We start from the raw sequence: 16,937 nt of genomic DNA, 5'->3' as shown, positions 1-16,937 counted from the left end.
GTTAACATAGGTAGTACATAGACTTTTGTCTAGAGGAAAGGATGTAATAACATTAAAAAAGGGTGAGAACCTAGATGAGGGGTTTGGGAAGGTGAATGGATGGAACCAGTCTGTTTCCTATTGATCTCACACGGAAAAAATCAGACACCTTGCCCAAAAGTGAGGTCTGAAAGAAGAGAGCTGAGTAAAAAAAGGTGTTGAGGCTGGGTGAAAAAGAGGATGATTGTGTTGCATGTCATGAGAACAGACAGAGTGGAGACGTGTTGAGTGGACGAGGAACTTCTGTGTTGTGTTGAATTTGAGTTGAAGGCTAAGCAAGGAGAGAGGTGGGAGAGGAAATGGCAGTGTAGCAGAAAGGGAGATTTGTCACTTTGTGTAACAGTAGCTGAGTTTGTGCATGAGGTTCTCCAGGCATAAATCACCTGCAACCCTGTGGGGAGGAAGGGAACCTAAACCAGAGCGTTATGGAGCCCTCACAGAGAGGGCAGGAACCTGGAGGCAAAGGGAGGAGGAGATTTCAAGAGAGGAAGCGTGACCCATTGTGTCAAAGGCACACATGAACTCTCATTATCCACCAGCAACTCGTGTGGGAAGCTTCCCTGTCCCTCCATCCATCATTGTGAGCTGGTCAGTAGAAGGAAGCCAACACTCAGGTTTGGGGTGAAATTGTTTTCAAAATGCTACTTATCTCCTACGTTGTCTCTGGGTTTGGGATGATGGGTTTCTAAGCTGAATCTCCGCGTGCACCCAAGGTTGAAGTGATAGTTTGAAGTTGAATGGGAGGCACAAAAAAATACTGATTGTTTCCTTTAAGATGTCCTGATAACAGAAGCTAAGCAGCATGTGGACCCTTGCTTGTTTCAATGGAATTCTAGTGGAAACATTATTTACCCCTGTTTTACAGATAGAGTAAATAAGATAAAAGAAATAAGGTGACTTGCCAAAAAATCAAACGAGATCCGTGGTCAGCTCGTAGTCCCTTGCTTGTAAGTACTGTGTTTTAGTTCTTTGTAATTCAAAAGCAATTAAAGCAATAAAAAGAAATTAAATAAAACCCAGCATGTCTTCAGCAATTCTTTTACTAAAACTTGTGATATGATATGAAAGAGGCTGAGGATTTCCTCCTTGCTAATACATTAAAAAATTATTAATTTCTTCTTTCTCCTTAAGTAGGAATAAGATTTAATTGTCATTTAAACTGGTTCTTTAAAATCCCAGTTTTACCCACAATAATCCAGGAACATTTAATAAGTCTTTAAATATTCATAACACACGGAGATCATTACTCTTGAGACCTTTGTACAAAGCAGTGAAGTGTTTTAGACATATGGCAGAAACCTCTTCATTTCTTATTTCTTGCTATGATTATATGAAAGAAAGGAAAATTCTCTGTTCTTTTCCCCATTGCAATCTGCAATGCCGTTGTTTTATCTGTTGTGGGCCAAAGTCGTCTCATGCACATGTTCACTGAAGAGCATGGAGTTAATCAGGCTTGAATTTAGCTCAGTAAATATAAACACAATGCTGGTAAATTGCTTTGTTTTGTTTCAGTTTTCCATGCAGTATTTATATAACAAAAAAGAAGAAATAATTTATTTTGTTATCCCATATGATGTTAGCAGCCCAAACTGTGTTTCATGACAGATGCTGGTACCTAGTTTTTATATTATTCATAATTATCTAAAGCTGTTAATTGCTGTAGCATTGAATATTAAGCAAAAAACACAAACGATTGATATGTCCTGCATTGGAAACATATCGTAAATACCAGAAGCCTTTGTCACAATACTGACTGTATGTAGAGAGGACGAACAATTTCATTTTAATTATACTTCAGTGCGATTGTCTAAAGTCAAGTGGAACCTCCATGGACTGTATCTAAAATAAAGCTGTGGTTACAGTATATGGTCATAATCCCGAGATCTGTTGTGTCGATATGACAGTATAATGAGTAGGAGTTAAAATGTCCTCTGCTTTCAAGTCATCATGGTTGTCATTTGATTAAATAATAGTGTATTCTGTTTGATGTCTTGGCTTTATTATTCAGAAGCACTTCAGTATATGTGTCCTACCTTTGTGTTATGTGCTCCTGGCAACCAGGTATCCATATAGGTTCTTATTTACACACCTGCGACGGTTACACTGTACGTTTAGCTTGCGTGTGTGCTGCTTGAATACGGAATTTTAATTATTCTTCTTAATTATGGTGCATTCACCAAAAAGAGGGAAATCATTGGTCAGGTACAAAAAGAAACTGCGTAGTATTTGAAGGAATTTGATAATTTTGTTGTAGTTCGTAGCTTGGCAGGTGGTAATAATGCTATGCCAGCACTGTCAAAATATGAAAATTAAAGTGACGATGGGTTTTAATGAAATCCATTTGACAAATATAATTAAGGTGTTTTAATATGAAGCCCTGTAATAAAGACTACCGGTGGACTCCCTGAGGTCCTGACTAATTGTGTAGATTGCTTTTAAGCTTTGAATAGTTTTATTGGATAATGAACTGTTAAGAAGTGTTAGATCTTTCTTAAGCAGAATTTGGTTTGAAAAAGAAGAGGAGAGACAGGCCTGAGGTGTGGCATTTTAAACATAATTAGAAGAGAGATTTAAGTTAACATCTTTGATCTTGCTGTCAGTTTTTGATTAGAGCTGTAAATGCTTTAATCAAGTGCAGTGTAGTCATTACATTTCTAACTGTTTTTAAACTGCGAAATTACTGAGACACTGACATCGGTTTAACACTTCTTGAGAATTTCCAGCAAAGTTATGTCTGTAAACTGGGTGTTTGCATTAAAATGTCATCCTGCAATAATTTACTAATTCAGTTGATCATGGGCTAATAATATTTGATGCTCAAATAATGTGGAAATCCTTTATGAGATTAAACATACTGTCCTGTAGTTGAGAGTGTGCCACTCCAGATTTCATTTTAAAAATAATTTCTAATATTGTTTTTTTCAATTAAAATAATATTCAAACCAGTACTTGTAATGAAAATCAATATATAAGATGCTAAGTGCGATATTTGAGTGCCTTCCACAGGAATCCAATCCTTTTAATGATAGATATTGTGTTCTGCCACTGTAGATCCCTTCACACCTGTTTTCGATACAGGGAAACAGGCACAAGTATTTACCAGGTGTGCAGTAGTGCCTGAGTCAGTGATATAATTGTGTTCTCTGGAGTCCCTGTCTTGCAACATTAAAGACTACTTCAAGAATTTTCAGAAAGATCAATTTATTTATTTTTTTTTCACTGGCATCCAAAACAGCAATAATATGTGAAAATGGCCGTTAGTGCAGGTATGTAACATCAGAGGATGGTTGGCTCCGTGGTACCTGCCCATAGGTGGCATGCCTTTCATTTCGAATACAGAACCCAGCAGTCCTGGTCCTTTCCCAGATCTGACCTTGGGCCCCCTGTGTTCTTGATCTTTGAGCATGACAGAAAATCCAGGGACTTCTCTCTTTACTGTGACAGGCTCCGGGCTGCTGGGCATGCTGTTGTGCTCGTGTTGGTCCTCTAGAAATATAGAAAAATAGCTACAGCAAAGGAAAATGTACTTAATTTGTTCTGTCTGCAGCATAGAAAACATCGGCACAGATAAATGTGAACAGCAGCCTGCCAGCAAGTCCTACGAAATTTTTTGATTACATCCCACAGCAAACTACCTGATGTCTTTGGCAGCACGTCGTAAAATCATAGAATCATAGAATGGTTTGGGTTGGAAGGGACCTCAAAGCCCATCCAGTTCCAACCCCCCTGCCATGGGCAGGAACACCTCCCACTGGATCGGGGGCTCCAAGCCCCATCCAACCTGGCCTGGAACACCTCCAGAGATGGAGCAGCCACCGCCGCTCTGGGCAACCTGGGCCAGGGCCTCACCACCCTCACAGGAAAACAATTCTTTCTAATATCTAATCTAAATCTCCCCTCTTTCAGCTGAAAACTGTTCCCCCTTATATCTCTGCACTCCCTGATAAAGAGCCCCTCCCCAGCTTTCCTGGAGCCCCCTTTAAGTACTGCAGTTTCGCATCCGGCGTGCTGACGTGTCTGAGGTCTGGCAGACCAGGAGAGAAGGGAGATGTGATCCAAGAGATGACAAAGAGCGTTCAGCTGCTGCTGCTTCATGGCACCTCCAGTGCCTGTGTCTCTGCTGGCTGCAATTCAAGCGACACCCAACAGAGAGAAGCAGTCTCTCTGGTAATCCTGAGGACTCGGAAGTTCATGTCCAGTAGCTGGACTGGCACTTGGAGCACTGCAGGCAGCTGCTTCAGAACACTCGAAGCAAAAACTGCTGTTCTGTGCAGTAGCTCCTTTGTCCTGGAGCACTTTGTGTTTAGAAGTCTCCAGGTTTGCCCCAATTTAAACCACATAGTGGTAGTCTAATGTTGAGATGCCAGAAGCATCGGTAAGTGTTGCTGAGTTCTTCCATCAGCAGAAATCACACTTTTCATCTTGGTTGCTTACTGAAAAGTCAGGTTTTGCAGCAATTCATCTTTGCAGGCATTCCTGAGAAACCAATCATGTCTACCTGCAGTAGAGGCCCCACGTAAGTCTATGTCTTACACCGTCTGAAAAGCTTAACTTAGTTAACCTTAAAATACAATTCTGCTCTGAGAAGTGCTATAAAAGATGTGTCATGGAAAAGTCTATATTTCCATCACAGCAATTTCCAGAAGAAATATCTTTGCTTGAGAAGTACAAGAGTAGAGGATTTTTAATTTATTTTTTAAAGAATATACATATCCCTGCAAACTCGGCTTGGATTTGAAAATCCCTCTGGATTCTTTCCTTCTTCTATATCTCCTGATAACAATGATTTGCCAGGCCATTGGGTGTTTTTCATCGTTCCCTCTGTTCCCATCCTGTGGGTTTATTGACGTAGTGGTTTTCTCAGCATTACTCTGCATAACCAAAGGCAGCATCGCTGATGGAAATAACTGGCACTTAGCTCATGAGTGTGGAGAAGGAGCAGCATCCATAGCTACATTGGCCCTACAGGGTGAGAATAAAAATATGAACAAAGGAAAAATAGCTTCAGATAGGAAAGCTTAAGTGGAGGAAGACAAGAGTCCACAAGAAACATGCAGTGTAAGCAGCACAGAGATGGTTATGTTGATGTTTTATTCTTTAAGTGGAAGTTTTTAAAATTAGTGTTAATTTCAAATTAACATGATTTGTAATCCGTTTGTATAAATATCATTACGTGTAAAACCAAAATTCAAAATGTAATAAAATATGCAAACTACTAAACTTCACCAGACATAGCAGAGAATCATAGAATCATAGAATCATTTCAGTTGGAAAAGACCTTTAAGATCATTAAGTCCAACTATTAAAAATCCAGCTAAGTGAGCATTACCTAGAGATCCCTTCAGAGGCCAGAAAAAAATTCTGGGACAGAGCTGGAACTTGAACTACGGCCACTCGAGTAAGCTATGGACTATCCCTTCCCTATGCTTATTGTCCCTCCGTCCCTAAGTAGCAGCTTCAGATCTCCAGAGTCCCGATAGAAGAAACATCCTTCTTTGCGAGCAAAACCACTATCATGACAAAATTGATGTGCATTAGAAAACACATGGTTTTCTAGTTGTAAATTACCCACTGAATAAACTAACAGGGTCTTGAAAGGATTTTTTCCCCTCTCCAAATTGCCACTTCTTTGGAGAGATACTGCATTTTCAGGGGAAAATAAAGCTTCATGAATAATTTTGAATTCATTTTGCATCCTTTATAAATCAACTTTTAAAAGATGATTTTGGTTTTGGTAGAAACCTCGAACAATATCTTTCCTCAGCAATTTCTTTGTTATTATTTTTTAAACCTCGATACTTTCAGCCTCCAGCATTGCAATACGGTTCTTTTACTGGCATTTAAGTTTTGAGAGATTTAGGTGGTGGGAAAATGGGAAACGTTGAAAGGATGAGCTAATTAATGTTTCTTCAGCCTATCTCAAGTGAGCTATTGTGTTAGTGTTTTGCCACATTTGTAATTTATGCCTGTTAAACCTTTGTTTTATCATCTATTACTGACTTGTAGGCTTCTGTTTGCACTTACTGTGTGTAACAAGCATTTCATTTAATATGGACAAAAAATGGTTTCAGTTACTTTTACTGTACCCGAAAAGGAGAATGGGATTTGCAAATGATAAATGGGGAAGTTGACTAGCTAACTAATAAAGATTTGTCTTAATCAAGTATGATTTGTCAGAACAGGAGCGCACTGGGGTCAGGGCACACGCAATGAATAATACAGCATTCACTGGAGAAAAGGACCAGGCAAAAGACCTCATAAATATGCTGCGATTACCCATTGCTAATTCGTATTCAAAGAATGAGTTGCACCGAAGCCGGTTTCGAGGTTGCTGAGCTATTCACCTGCTTTGTGGGCTTTCTGATATTTAAGAAAGTTTATATATATACATATTTTTTTTTATATATATATATATATTGTTTTCAGAATGCTTTATTTTTTCACAGACTGCTACACTTTTTGGTCAATGATTTTAAGCATTATTTATTAATCATCCTCTTGGTTTGTTTTATTTTTCTAATGTCTGGACACTATTTTTTTATCTATTTTTCATTGTTTAAATATGAATGTGAATACAGCAGGAGATAGTTCCATTCACATTTAAAATGTATTGCTGAACAGTGCAAGAAAGGTTAAAGCACTCTTTAGGTCTGTGGAAGCATTAAAGATCAAACAAGCATGGACTTTTCACTTGTGTTGCCAGCTTCCCTGACTTTCTAATCTGTCTGTGGTTTCAGGATAAATCTGGTACGTCGGGATGTTGGGAGAAACCTGAACAAACCCAAATGTCTTTTTATTTGGTTCTGGCTTGGTTTTCATTTGTTGACGTTGCTTTATTGGTTCAAGGAGCCATTTCTCAGGTTGAAACAGTTGAAGGATGGCCTTGTTCTTATAGATTTTCTTACATCCAGAAACTGAGGTACTGCAAAGACCTTGTTCCTATTGATAAGTTTTATCCTTCAAGACCCATTTATGTAAATGGGTCATGAAGAATAAGTTTAAAAATATATAAAATGGTTCCAGTGCTTACAGATATAACTAGCAGACTTTGTTCTTCGTCTTTGTACTGTTTAAATGTCATACGCTGCAGTTTTGTCTAGTTAAATAAGTTTGGAAAAAATCTCTTGCTCCACCCTTCAATTTTAAAACATATTTCAAAACGTTTTCTTTTCTTTTGAAAACCTAATGTAACTTTGTTTTCTGTTTGCTTGTTGGCTAATAGTCTGTCTCATCTGTTCTGCACTCAAATCTGTGTGTTGAAGTGCATTTATTGCTTTAAGAGTAAATCAGCTATAGAGGTAGGGTCAAGTTTATGAGCCTCGAGCTGCTGAATGCAGGACGCTAAGTTGCCAACTCTCTGCCTACGCATTTTGAGACTTTGAAATAACCAGTACTGCAGGGTCCAAAATAATTATTTACACTGCTTTGAGTTTATAACAAACTTGGTAGACGGTGGAGCATTTTTTATTAAATTACGGTTATGAATCCAGCCTTAGACAAACCAAAGATCGCTGTTGTTCCATCTTGGTGCTGTTTGGAGTCATGGGTTTATTCAAGTGTGATGGTTTGTGGCTCGAGTTTTGAAGAGTCTGTTACTGCAACTTAATTTAGTTTCTATCAGGATTGTTGATACTCTTTGCTGCTAAATCACTTTCAGAAAAGTTCAAGATTGAGAGCACTGTGATGAAGCAGCATCCGTTCCCTGCACCAAGCTCAGAGCAAGCAGGGACTTCTTCCAACCTGACAGCACTTAAAGTAGTAGGAAAAGGAGATACTGAGGGGTGGTTCACAGCTTCACTTACACGAGTGATTGAAATGGGGGTAGAAAGTTGTTTACTTATTGATGCACTAAGGAAGGATTTCTTTTGCCTTAGAACTTTTTTTAAAGGAAGGGAATTAGAAAAGAAGACACGAAGGGAGGAATTTGGAGCGATGAGCATTGCTGAGCTGGTGCATGGCTAGAACAGTGGCTGGACTTCAATGTAGACAAGCGCTCACAAGAATCAAAGTCTGCCACCTCCTGTGAATGTTGCTGTGAGGATGTTAGTAAGGGAGCTCAGATAGATGGGTAACGGGAGTAGACAGAAAAAATATATCAGTTAGTGAGAAATAAGTAGTTTTATACCAGCAGATTGATGTAAGTTAGGATTTCAGAAAAGGTATGAAACCTTAGAAAAAGAAAAAGCTTCTGAAGGGGAAGTTACTAGGTCTTGTCATGTATCTTCATTCTTCTTTCTTTTCCCTATTTTCTTCTCACTCATCTGACTTTTTTTTTTCCGGGGAAAGGACAGAATAGGCCTGGACCATGGGAGGTGTTGGTTATGAAATGCTCTCAGTTTGTTCTTAAAAGCATGTGGCATCTTCCTCAAATACCTTTTCTTCCTTATTTTGAACAAAGCACAAAGCCTGAATTCTGATTAGGTGTTCCGGATGTTTTTCTTTCTGGTTTCCTTGACCTCAGGATCAACAGACCCCTTTTGCTGTTGGCCAATGAAAATAATTTCATGAACATCCATTATAGCTTATAGGGACCTTTTTTTCAATTGAAAAATGTTTGTATTTTAACTTTGGTGGACATCTTGGACTTTGGAGGCTTGGGACGTATTTTTAGGTGTATTTTGCTTTCGCAGTGACACTGGGCAACTTGTTTTATCCTCTCTTGCAACTGAACTTCTGACAGCTCTGGAAGTGTTGGATGTCCTCAGTACATGCTGTTGACTCTCAGGGTGCTTTCTGCTGGTACGGCGTTTGCTCCCACTGGAGAGGCCAAGGAGCCCCTACAGCATGTAGCTAATTTTATTTTACGTTAAGTTACCACTTAGCGGCTTGCAGATTAGCTTCTCTGTGGCAGATTCTCGAGGCATTTGAGCACCATCTCTCATGTTTCACGGTTCTATTAATGCACTACATATTGTTTCTCCATTGGCTTATAGCTATTTTATTATCCTTCATTTATCTGCATTAACCTGGACTTGTTGTTTAATAACTTTAATAATCTAAATCCTTCTGTCTCTAATTATATTGGCTGTTCAATGTAAACATATATCAGCTGTGAATTTGTAAATTTATAGGACTTATACCTGTGTCCCTACACTTAAAGATATGTCATCACTTTCTTTATTAACTTTCTGCTGTCAGAAGCATAAAGCATTTGACTCAAGCCTGAATTCTTCTAACTCCTGCAATGTATATTTTCTAACTCTGTAAATCTGCTTGCTGTCACCTCTAAAGAATTAGCTTTTAACACTTTATAGCGAGGGGTTTTTTTTTCAGAAACTGCTGTTGATGATTTATCTCAGCCTCCTAAAATCTAAATTTTGTTGGATTATTTTTTATATGAAAGAAAAATAGGGACTCTGTCTTCAAAATTCATAAAAATGAATGTTTATTTATCCAAAAGCCTAGAGAGGCTCATTCTGTATCTTTCCTGTCTCTTGAGTAAACTTATTAGCCATTCTTAAGGGAAAAAATTATTATTGACTTGAATGATTAGAAGAAGCTCTTTCAAAATCAGTTTAGCTGGTGATGTAAATAAATATTTAAATGACTGGATGGAAAAAGAAAAACTGGTCATGCACAACTTATTTTGCATCCTCGATACATGTGTAGGTGTTAGAAATCAAGCTTTGTGGAAAAAGTATTAAATAATGAATTGTACATACAAATAAATGCTACATGTATGATACAGGCAAAATCCAAAGTAAGGGCGTATTCAGGGGTGTGATATGTCATTAGAAGCCATCATTGTCTGTTGGGTGTATCTCAGTATAAAAGTTGAAAACCACGTGCCAATTCTTGCACATGTGAAGAGGGAAGTTGGGTTTGTATTTGTTGTGGTTTTGGGGGGGTTGTTTCTTTGTCAGTTGGGGAAAGCACCTTCATTCTTCTAATTAGGTTCAGTGTTTTACAGTCAGAAATGGGGGGTTTTTTGAGTAACAGTCTCATAGAAGCAGGCACCATTTGTACTGGTCCCACACATAATGCTATTGAAGTATTCCGCACTGAAGAGGCTGATTTCCCACCCCTTGTTCAAACACTTATAAGGTGGAGTACTTTTAGAGCTGTGAATTTTAGCATTCACCCTTTAAGGCTGATGCTTGTTAATCTTAAGCTATGTACTTTTCCAGTATTTTCTATTCATCACTGCGTTGTTGAAGACTGAGATAATTGCTATATCGAATATTCCTGCCCTCTGTCAGTACATAGATAATACCGATGTAAATGCATTCACCCTTCTGCATCTCATAGTTTAGCTGTAATTTTAGCACATCATTGTATGCATCTCTTTGGGAATTTCTGTTAGAAGAGGCAGCACCACACAGTCTTTTGAGGACTTGGGACTGCACTATACTAAACATTGTCGGTACATACCGACTAAAAAGATGGGGTAATCCCCAAATAATTGACGTCGTTAAGATTCTGTGGAAATAACACCATTACTGGTAATATGCAACACCCTTCAGTTTATGCATTGGTCTTAATTCATGCATCTGCACTACAGGATATCTTAGAAACATGACCTTTTCACATAACTAGTAGCGTCGTCAATGGTTTGCATTATAAGTAGCCTGGAAAGATCTATACAGCACTGTTGCACTAAAAGCATGAATCTGCCTCACAGATGAAGGTTTCAACTGGCAGGAAAACAACAGAGTCATGGGGAAACTTGAAAAGTTATAGCAAGCAGATAGCAATGATATCAAGCTGGTAATTAGCTGTATTGTGAGCTAATGTTACTTGTTTTCCCAGTCCTGGGCACCTTCAGTTTTCACAAGTGAGGAGCCATGTCTTCATGCGATTTCTAAGTCTGTATTTTCTTTATTTATTAATATTTTTTGTTTGACTGTCTTGACCTTCCAGCTAAAAATCAAGTTTCACTGTCATCAGTGAATTTTCCAAGTAGAACAAGGATATGAAGAGGATCTGTGGATAAAGGCATCAATTTATGTTTGCAAACTTATTGTGAGATTATGTTACCTCCGTTTTGTCTCTTTGTTCAACTTATGTTGTTATTTTAGCCCAAAAAAGGCCAAAGATCATCAACTAAAGTGCATGTAGAGTAAAGCTGCTCCTGTAAAATTGATGATCCATCCAATTATTTATCTATAGAGGCTGCTGGGAAGAAACGCAACTATCTCAGTTCTCAGACCCCTCTGCTAGGTTGAACCTCATGGCTGAAAGTTTAATCCCTAAGTGTCATATCAACAATTCATTCTGTGATATTCTGGCTGACATGCTCTCCTTCCTTATTTATTGATGTCTTCAGTCATCGACAATGAGAGGAAAATACACTATTCGTCAAAGTGACGGTGTTTTACCCTCACTTACAGTTGATGCTGCTGTCACATTGATGGTTGGAAAATAAACTCAATCATTATAAAAAGCTAGGAGTGTGAACTTGCCAGTGACAGGAAGAAGATGAAAAAAAAACCTCACAGTAACTTGCTTAAAATTGGTCTAATAAAAATAGAGCTGTTTCCTATAAGGATATTTTTTAGCTCCGATTGTGAAATACCAAGCCATTTTAGCCATTGAAGTTATGCCTTTGAAGGAAAATCTTCTCCTCGTACCCCTTTATGCCTGTGCAAACATACGTGTAATTTTTAGCAATAAATATTTGTTATCCTTCCACCTCATGCTACTTGGTTAGTAATTTGTTGATTTTTTTTTCCTCTTTATTTATGAGGGATTTTGCTTTGTTTTTTCTCCTTCAGGTTATAATGAATGAATGCGTGTACCTGTTTGTGCATTACAGTATTTTGAGTGCTTTGATGAGGAATGAGCTCAGTATAGTTTCATCCAGTAAGTTCTTTGACATGCAAACGTAGGCAAAGCTCTGTCTTGAGTAGCTCACCTGGACTACCATCTGTATGGCTGTACTGCACCTTACAGCTTTTTTTAACTCAATAACCACATATCTTACCACATTTCACCTTTGGGAGGCATTGTATATACAGCTAAAAGTAAAGAGCAGCAAGCCAAGAGGGACAAGATAGTATAATGAGGGTGTCAATTTGTGGTCAGATATCTGAGGAAATATTTATCTTACTTGTACTGTACTTGGCGACAGAAAGAGAAATGTATATGTAATGAATTTCCTTAAACTTTATCTGGCGAGTGCATACCTTTTGTTAAATGAATTTAGGGGAAAAAAAAAATGCTTCTCTCAAATTTTTCAAGTTGGAGGTGATTCTGCTTTGGATTGTTTCCTGAAAATGGACTAAAAAAACCCAGTAAAGAATAGTCGTGCTTGCTCTGGTAACATATTGGTGAATTTTTACTGACTCATTTTTCCGAGGTCCCTCAAATAATGACATTTTAAGATCCCACTCATTCACCACAACAAAAGTAAGGTATGATCTGCGCTGTTTATGAAAAAAAAAAAATGATGTTTTTGTAGTTTTACTCAGTGTTAGTGCATATCTGTGGCAGGCTGGCTAAGAAGCCTAAATGAACGTGTGCAGAAACGCTGGTTGTCTCACCTGTGCTGTGTCCTGAGGCAAGCTACAGCTGCTTCCACTCCTTGTGCCTGTTTCCCCATCTGTAAAATGGGAATGATTTAACTTATTTTTCTCCTTCAGGGAAATACAAGGAGGGTTTCTTAATGTTTCTATAAAGCTTTGAAGATTAAAATCTCTTCTCTATCCTTGCTGCTAATATTTCAGCGTAAGAGGAACATTTGACTGAAACTGTTTGAAGAGTAAAGTTTTGGCATCTTCTCATGTCTTTGTACCATGTCTTGAGGCCTCCCTGCTATAATTTTGCAGCCTTTGGTTCAGCATAAGCCGTGGAAGCAAACAACCCCTGTGTAAATGAATGATGATGACGATAGATTAATGTATATGTCTGCTGTTAAAAAAGTCAGGAGATACATTAAGGCAGATCTCCAAGCTCACCAGAAATAGTCCACGATGGGGCAAAATAGACACCAGTAACCGAGCTGTGCCTGAAATAGCGTTTATTTAAGCATCAGTGACAAAAGCCGAGAAGCACAGAGAAAGGATTTTTTCTAGTATGACTTCTCAGTGTCTTTAGAGGTGTAAGGGTGACCAGTGTTTTAACAAAGGCTTTCTGACTTTGTTTATAAGACAAGGAGAAGGCTTAAGGAATGTGTGGGAGGTATGAACACCCAGCACTTCGAGCAAGACTGAAAGTCTTCTTGCTTTTATTTCACAGACTGAAGTCCAGCATCGGTTCCTAGGGCCTAGACAACCTCAAGAGATCGCAGGGAGTCAACTTCAGGCTTGGTTGTTGCTTCTTCAGTTTTACGTTGCCTGAAAAACTTGAAATTTAGTATGATGGTGTCTTCCTCTTTGCAGTTAGGAGGAGTGATTAGACTACCACATGTATTGAGTGCTCCTGTTACAATCTAACCTGGCATTTTGAGTCCTTGCAGTCATGAGCTATGTTTTTCATGATTTACATTTTAATTTGTTAATGCAGAACAGATTGGACAGGAGATGCTGGAAAACCTCAGCCATGACAGAGAGAAGATCCAGCGTGCTCGGGAAAGGGTAAGTTCGATAATAAGTAATTGCTAGTCTTGGATTTTATTTGCTTTGAGCAAGTTCTCTCTGCATCCAAAAATAACCCAGTGTCTCGACCAGTTTTAGATAAATCAGTTGCTATTGTGAGATATAATCACCATCTGCAGCAAAGCACTTAAGAAGTGTCTCATATGGGCTCAGTCCTGCAGAACCTCTCCTATGGGTAGTCACACCGATGTTGCCAAACCCGCTGTTGGAAGCAAGCTTTCCTTCAGTAACATTGCAGTTGAGTTTGGGTTTTGTCCTTTGAAAGGACTTGTTATGCTATCCATTGCAATGACTTCTTAGGCTTTCAGCGAAACGAAGATTAGTATCTTAACTTAGGTTCTAATAGTTGATCAGCCTTACCCTTTGTAGCTGCAAATGCTAATGATTGCTTCCTTAGGCAGTTCCATGCTTCCTTAGGCAGTGATGTCTTAACACTCCTGCCCTGTCACTGTAGTCGAGATAACATATCTACGTCATTTTTGGCTTAGGTTATGTCCATAGGAATAAACTGTGCTCATCAGAGTTAATGAGGGTTTCCGTAAGCCCCTCCCATTGAATGCGTACAACTTCTCTGAACTTCAGTCTTAGAAATTGGCCTCCCTGGTGCTGATTTCTTCTTATAGAACCAGGGTTGACTGTGCCTATGACTTTCTGTCCATGACATGTTGATGGGATACATTTCAGACTGTCCAATTTTGACAAAGCCAAGTCCTTTTAGAGGCCTCTAGCTGACCAGTGCCACTTGAGAAAACTCCTTTATATGCCCCAGGGAGTTTCTTTACCTGGAGAACTTTGATTGTTAAGCTCATATGACAGCTTTAAGGAGGCATTTTCTGTCGGCTATGCCACTTGCTTTCTGAAGTGCAGGGCATTAGCTACTTTAAAACATTAAGTATAACTAAATCATTAAATGTGACTAAGGATTGTGAACATTTACCAAGTGTTGTTCAGGCAACTTTGTATCTTATTTCATCCCCACTCCTTACATCCCTGGTGACTGCTGAGTCTGAGATGCTTTTCTATTTCTGGCTGCAGCAGTTAAACCTGGGCGATGGAGATGAATAGCGTGGATCCCTTTCTGATGATCCTAAAAATCCTCAGGCAAGAGGGAGCGTAGTTCTGATGACTCTGTGTACACTTCATTTGTAGCATAACTTTTCCTTTTCTGTGCTTTCTGCCTGAAGAACAAGTTTCTTTGATGGCAAAACCTGTAAGCTACAAGGAGCAAGATTAAAAATAAGGGCATTCTAGGAAGATGTATCCCATCACAGTTCAATGAAAGTCCTCTTGTCATAAATGGAAGATCTCAAAATTGAAGTTTTTATCATATGCCACTTAACCATTCTCCAGTGGAGCCACACGAGTGCATCTGTCCCAGCTGTCTATATAGTCAGACGTACAGTCAGGGATGATCTTGGATAACTTGGCAAGTTTTCCATTTTGTAGAGATTTTTTTAAAGACCAGGACAGAGGGTGCTCTGTCAATGCGTAATAGCTTTACGCTGAATACACAGAGTTATTGTCTAACCAACCAGGGAAGAAACTTGTCTTCTGAAAGTCAAATGTCAGCGCTTGAATGTGGTGGTCAGTTCTTAGTTCAACGTTGCGAAAATTAGGACGGTTTTCTTGTGAGCAAAATTTAAATGAGTTCGTGTCTCTACAGTTTAGTTACATTTACATATATGATTTTTCCTGTCTGTAGAGTAAAACATTTGAATGAAAAAAAGTGCAAGACATAGCTAGTACTGTTTCAAATAATTGAAGATCTTGTGCAGTGCAAAATACATGTGTAATAACAGTTGTGAAGAGGAATTCTCTAAAGTACTTTTTTAAAGCCAAAGAGAAAGGATAAAAGCTCTACTACAAGAGTAGAATAGGTTAACTGCAGCATAAAGGTTTTAAAAGATGCCACATTTTTTAGGAAAACCTCAAATTAAAATGTGTCTAAGGCAGACAAAATGTCTACATCAGCATCTTGTTCATCTTCCTTCCTTTCTCATTATTATTCTTAATATTCTGTCTTAAAAGCTTTCTTAAACACTCTGTAGATTTGCCATTGCTAATGTTGAAGCATCTTTCAACAGGTTTTCACTACAGCAGTTCTGTGAAACAAGGAAGGGCCACCATGTGCCATTTAACAGGTTTCCAAGGCACTGGTTCTTTGGCTTCCGCACTGCACTGCTGTTGATAAAGAATTGATGGAAGAAGTACCATCAGATATTTCAGCTTTAAATAAAAGCAAACTTACAGTTTGAAAATCTTTATGTTGTTTTTTCTGCCAGTGCAGGAAGAAAAGGTGGGGTTTTTTAGTGTTCTCCTGGAGGGTAGTTAGATATCTTCCAACTGTGTGTGTACGAGTTTGTTTCTTTTCTAACATTTCTTTTGCTTATTTTGTAGGGGTTTTTATTACTATAAAAATATGAGGTCATCTTACTTAGAGGAGTTTGTCAAACCTCTAAGATTCAGCTTCCCCTTCCTAACTATCAGTACTGATTCTAGCTGTCAGGTAGAATCCTGCAGCAATAGAGGAAAGTTAGGATCAAACACGTAATGGTAAAAAGGCAAGCGTTACTTTTCTGTGAAAAGGGAGGAGAAGCCCCAAGTGTTAAATGCATCTTTATGAATAATAAAAGACGGATGTAAAGCATACATTTGTACTTCAGATTCCCTTCTAGCACAGATAGGGGCTTGGCTTTTTAATGAGCCTTTTAAAAATTATTGTGACGCTTTTTCTTCTGTTACTTGTGTCAAACTGTGCTAAACTGCTTTTCTGGAGCTTGAATTGTCTAGATGAATCAGGAAAAAATGAAGGAATAGCCTCCCTGGAATATAATGCTCGTCTTTGTTCCATCATGGCACATAATTACAGAGATCTGAGAGTCATTCCGAGCCTTCCCACTGAATGTGATATTGCTAAGAGCAAGTCGTGGATGGTGGTATCCAGTCCCAGCTTCTACTTGGCATTGCCTTAATACCTTTTACAAGAACAAGGAGGAAATTTATACAAAAAGGTTATGTGTTATTGATCACAACTACCGATTTCAGTAATAAACATTAAATCTGGCAGCAACTATTTACAGTATTGGGCTCCAGAATAGAAATTGGGTTTAATATTGCTACTATGCAAATATGCAAGATTTTTAATAGTGGTTTGTTATAGCGAAGGTGCTTTGTTATTGGAAGACTGCCACTTTTCTTAGCAGTGTTACTGTTTTGATGGATTCATGACACAGGATGCGTTTTGTCTTCTATAACAAAGTTTCTACAGTAAGAAGTCAATAAGTCAGGTAGTCCTTTCGATCTGATTTGATAATGAAGAGGTAAATATTCAGCTTTCATAAGGAGAAGAATGTTTTTATGTAT

General features: G+C 38.5%; 1 protein-coding gene across 4 annotated transcripts in view; it reads left to right on the top strand.

The window, feature by feature from the left end:
* The window catches only part of VTI1A (vesicle transport through interaction with t-SNAREs 1A), a 277,855-nt gene that overhangs the window by 149,866 nt on the left and 111,052 nt on the right, over positions 1-16,937 (top strand). For all 4 annotated transcript variants that reach the window (XM_009570579.2, XM_054071515.1, XM_009570578.2 and 1 more), the window contains one exon: positions 13,483-13,553. In XM_009570579.2, coding sequence (XP_009568874.2) covers positions 13,483-13,553 — 71 coding nt within the window. The remainder of the gene's footprint in view (positions 1-13,482; positions 13,554-16,937) is intronic.

The sequence above is a fragment of the Cuculus canorus genome, chromosome 7 (genome assembly GCF_017976375.1).
Source record: "Cuculus canorus isolate bCucCan1 chromosome 7, bCucCan1.pri, whole genome shotgun sequence".
NCBI lineage: Eukaryota > Metazoa > Chordata > Aves > Cuculiformes > Cuculidae > Cuculus > Cuculus canorus.
Note: the sequence above shows the minus strand (reverse complement) of the source record. Positions and strands in the feature narration are given on the sequence as shown.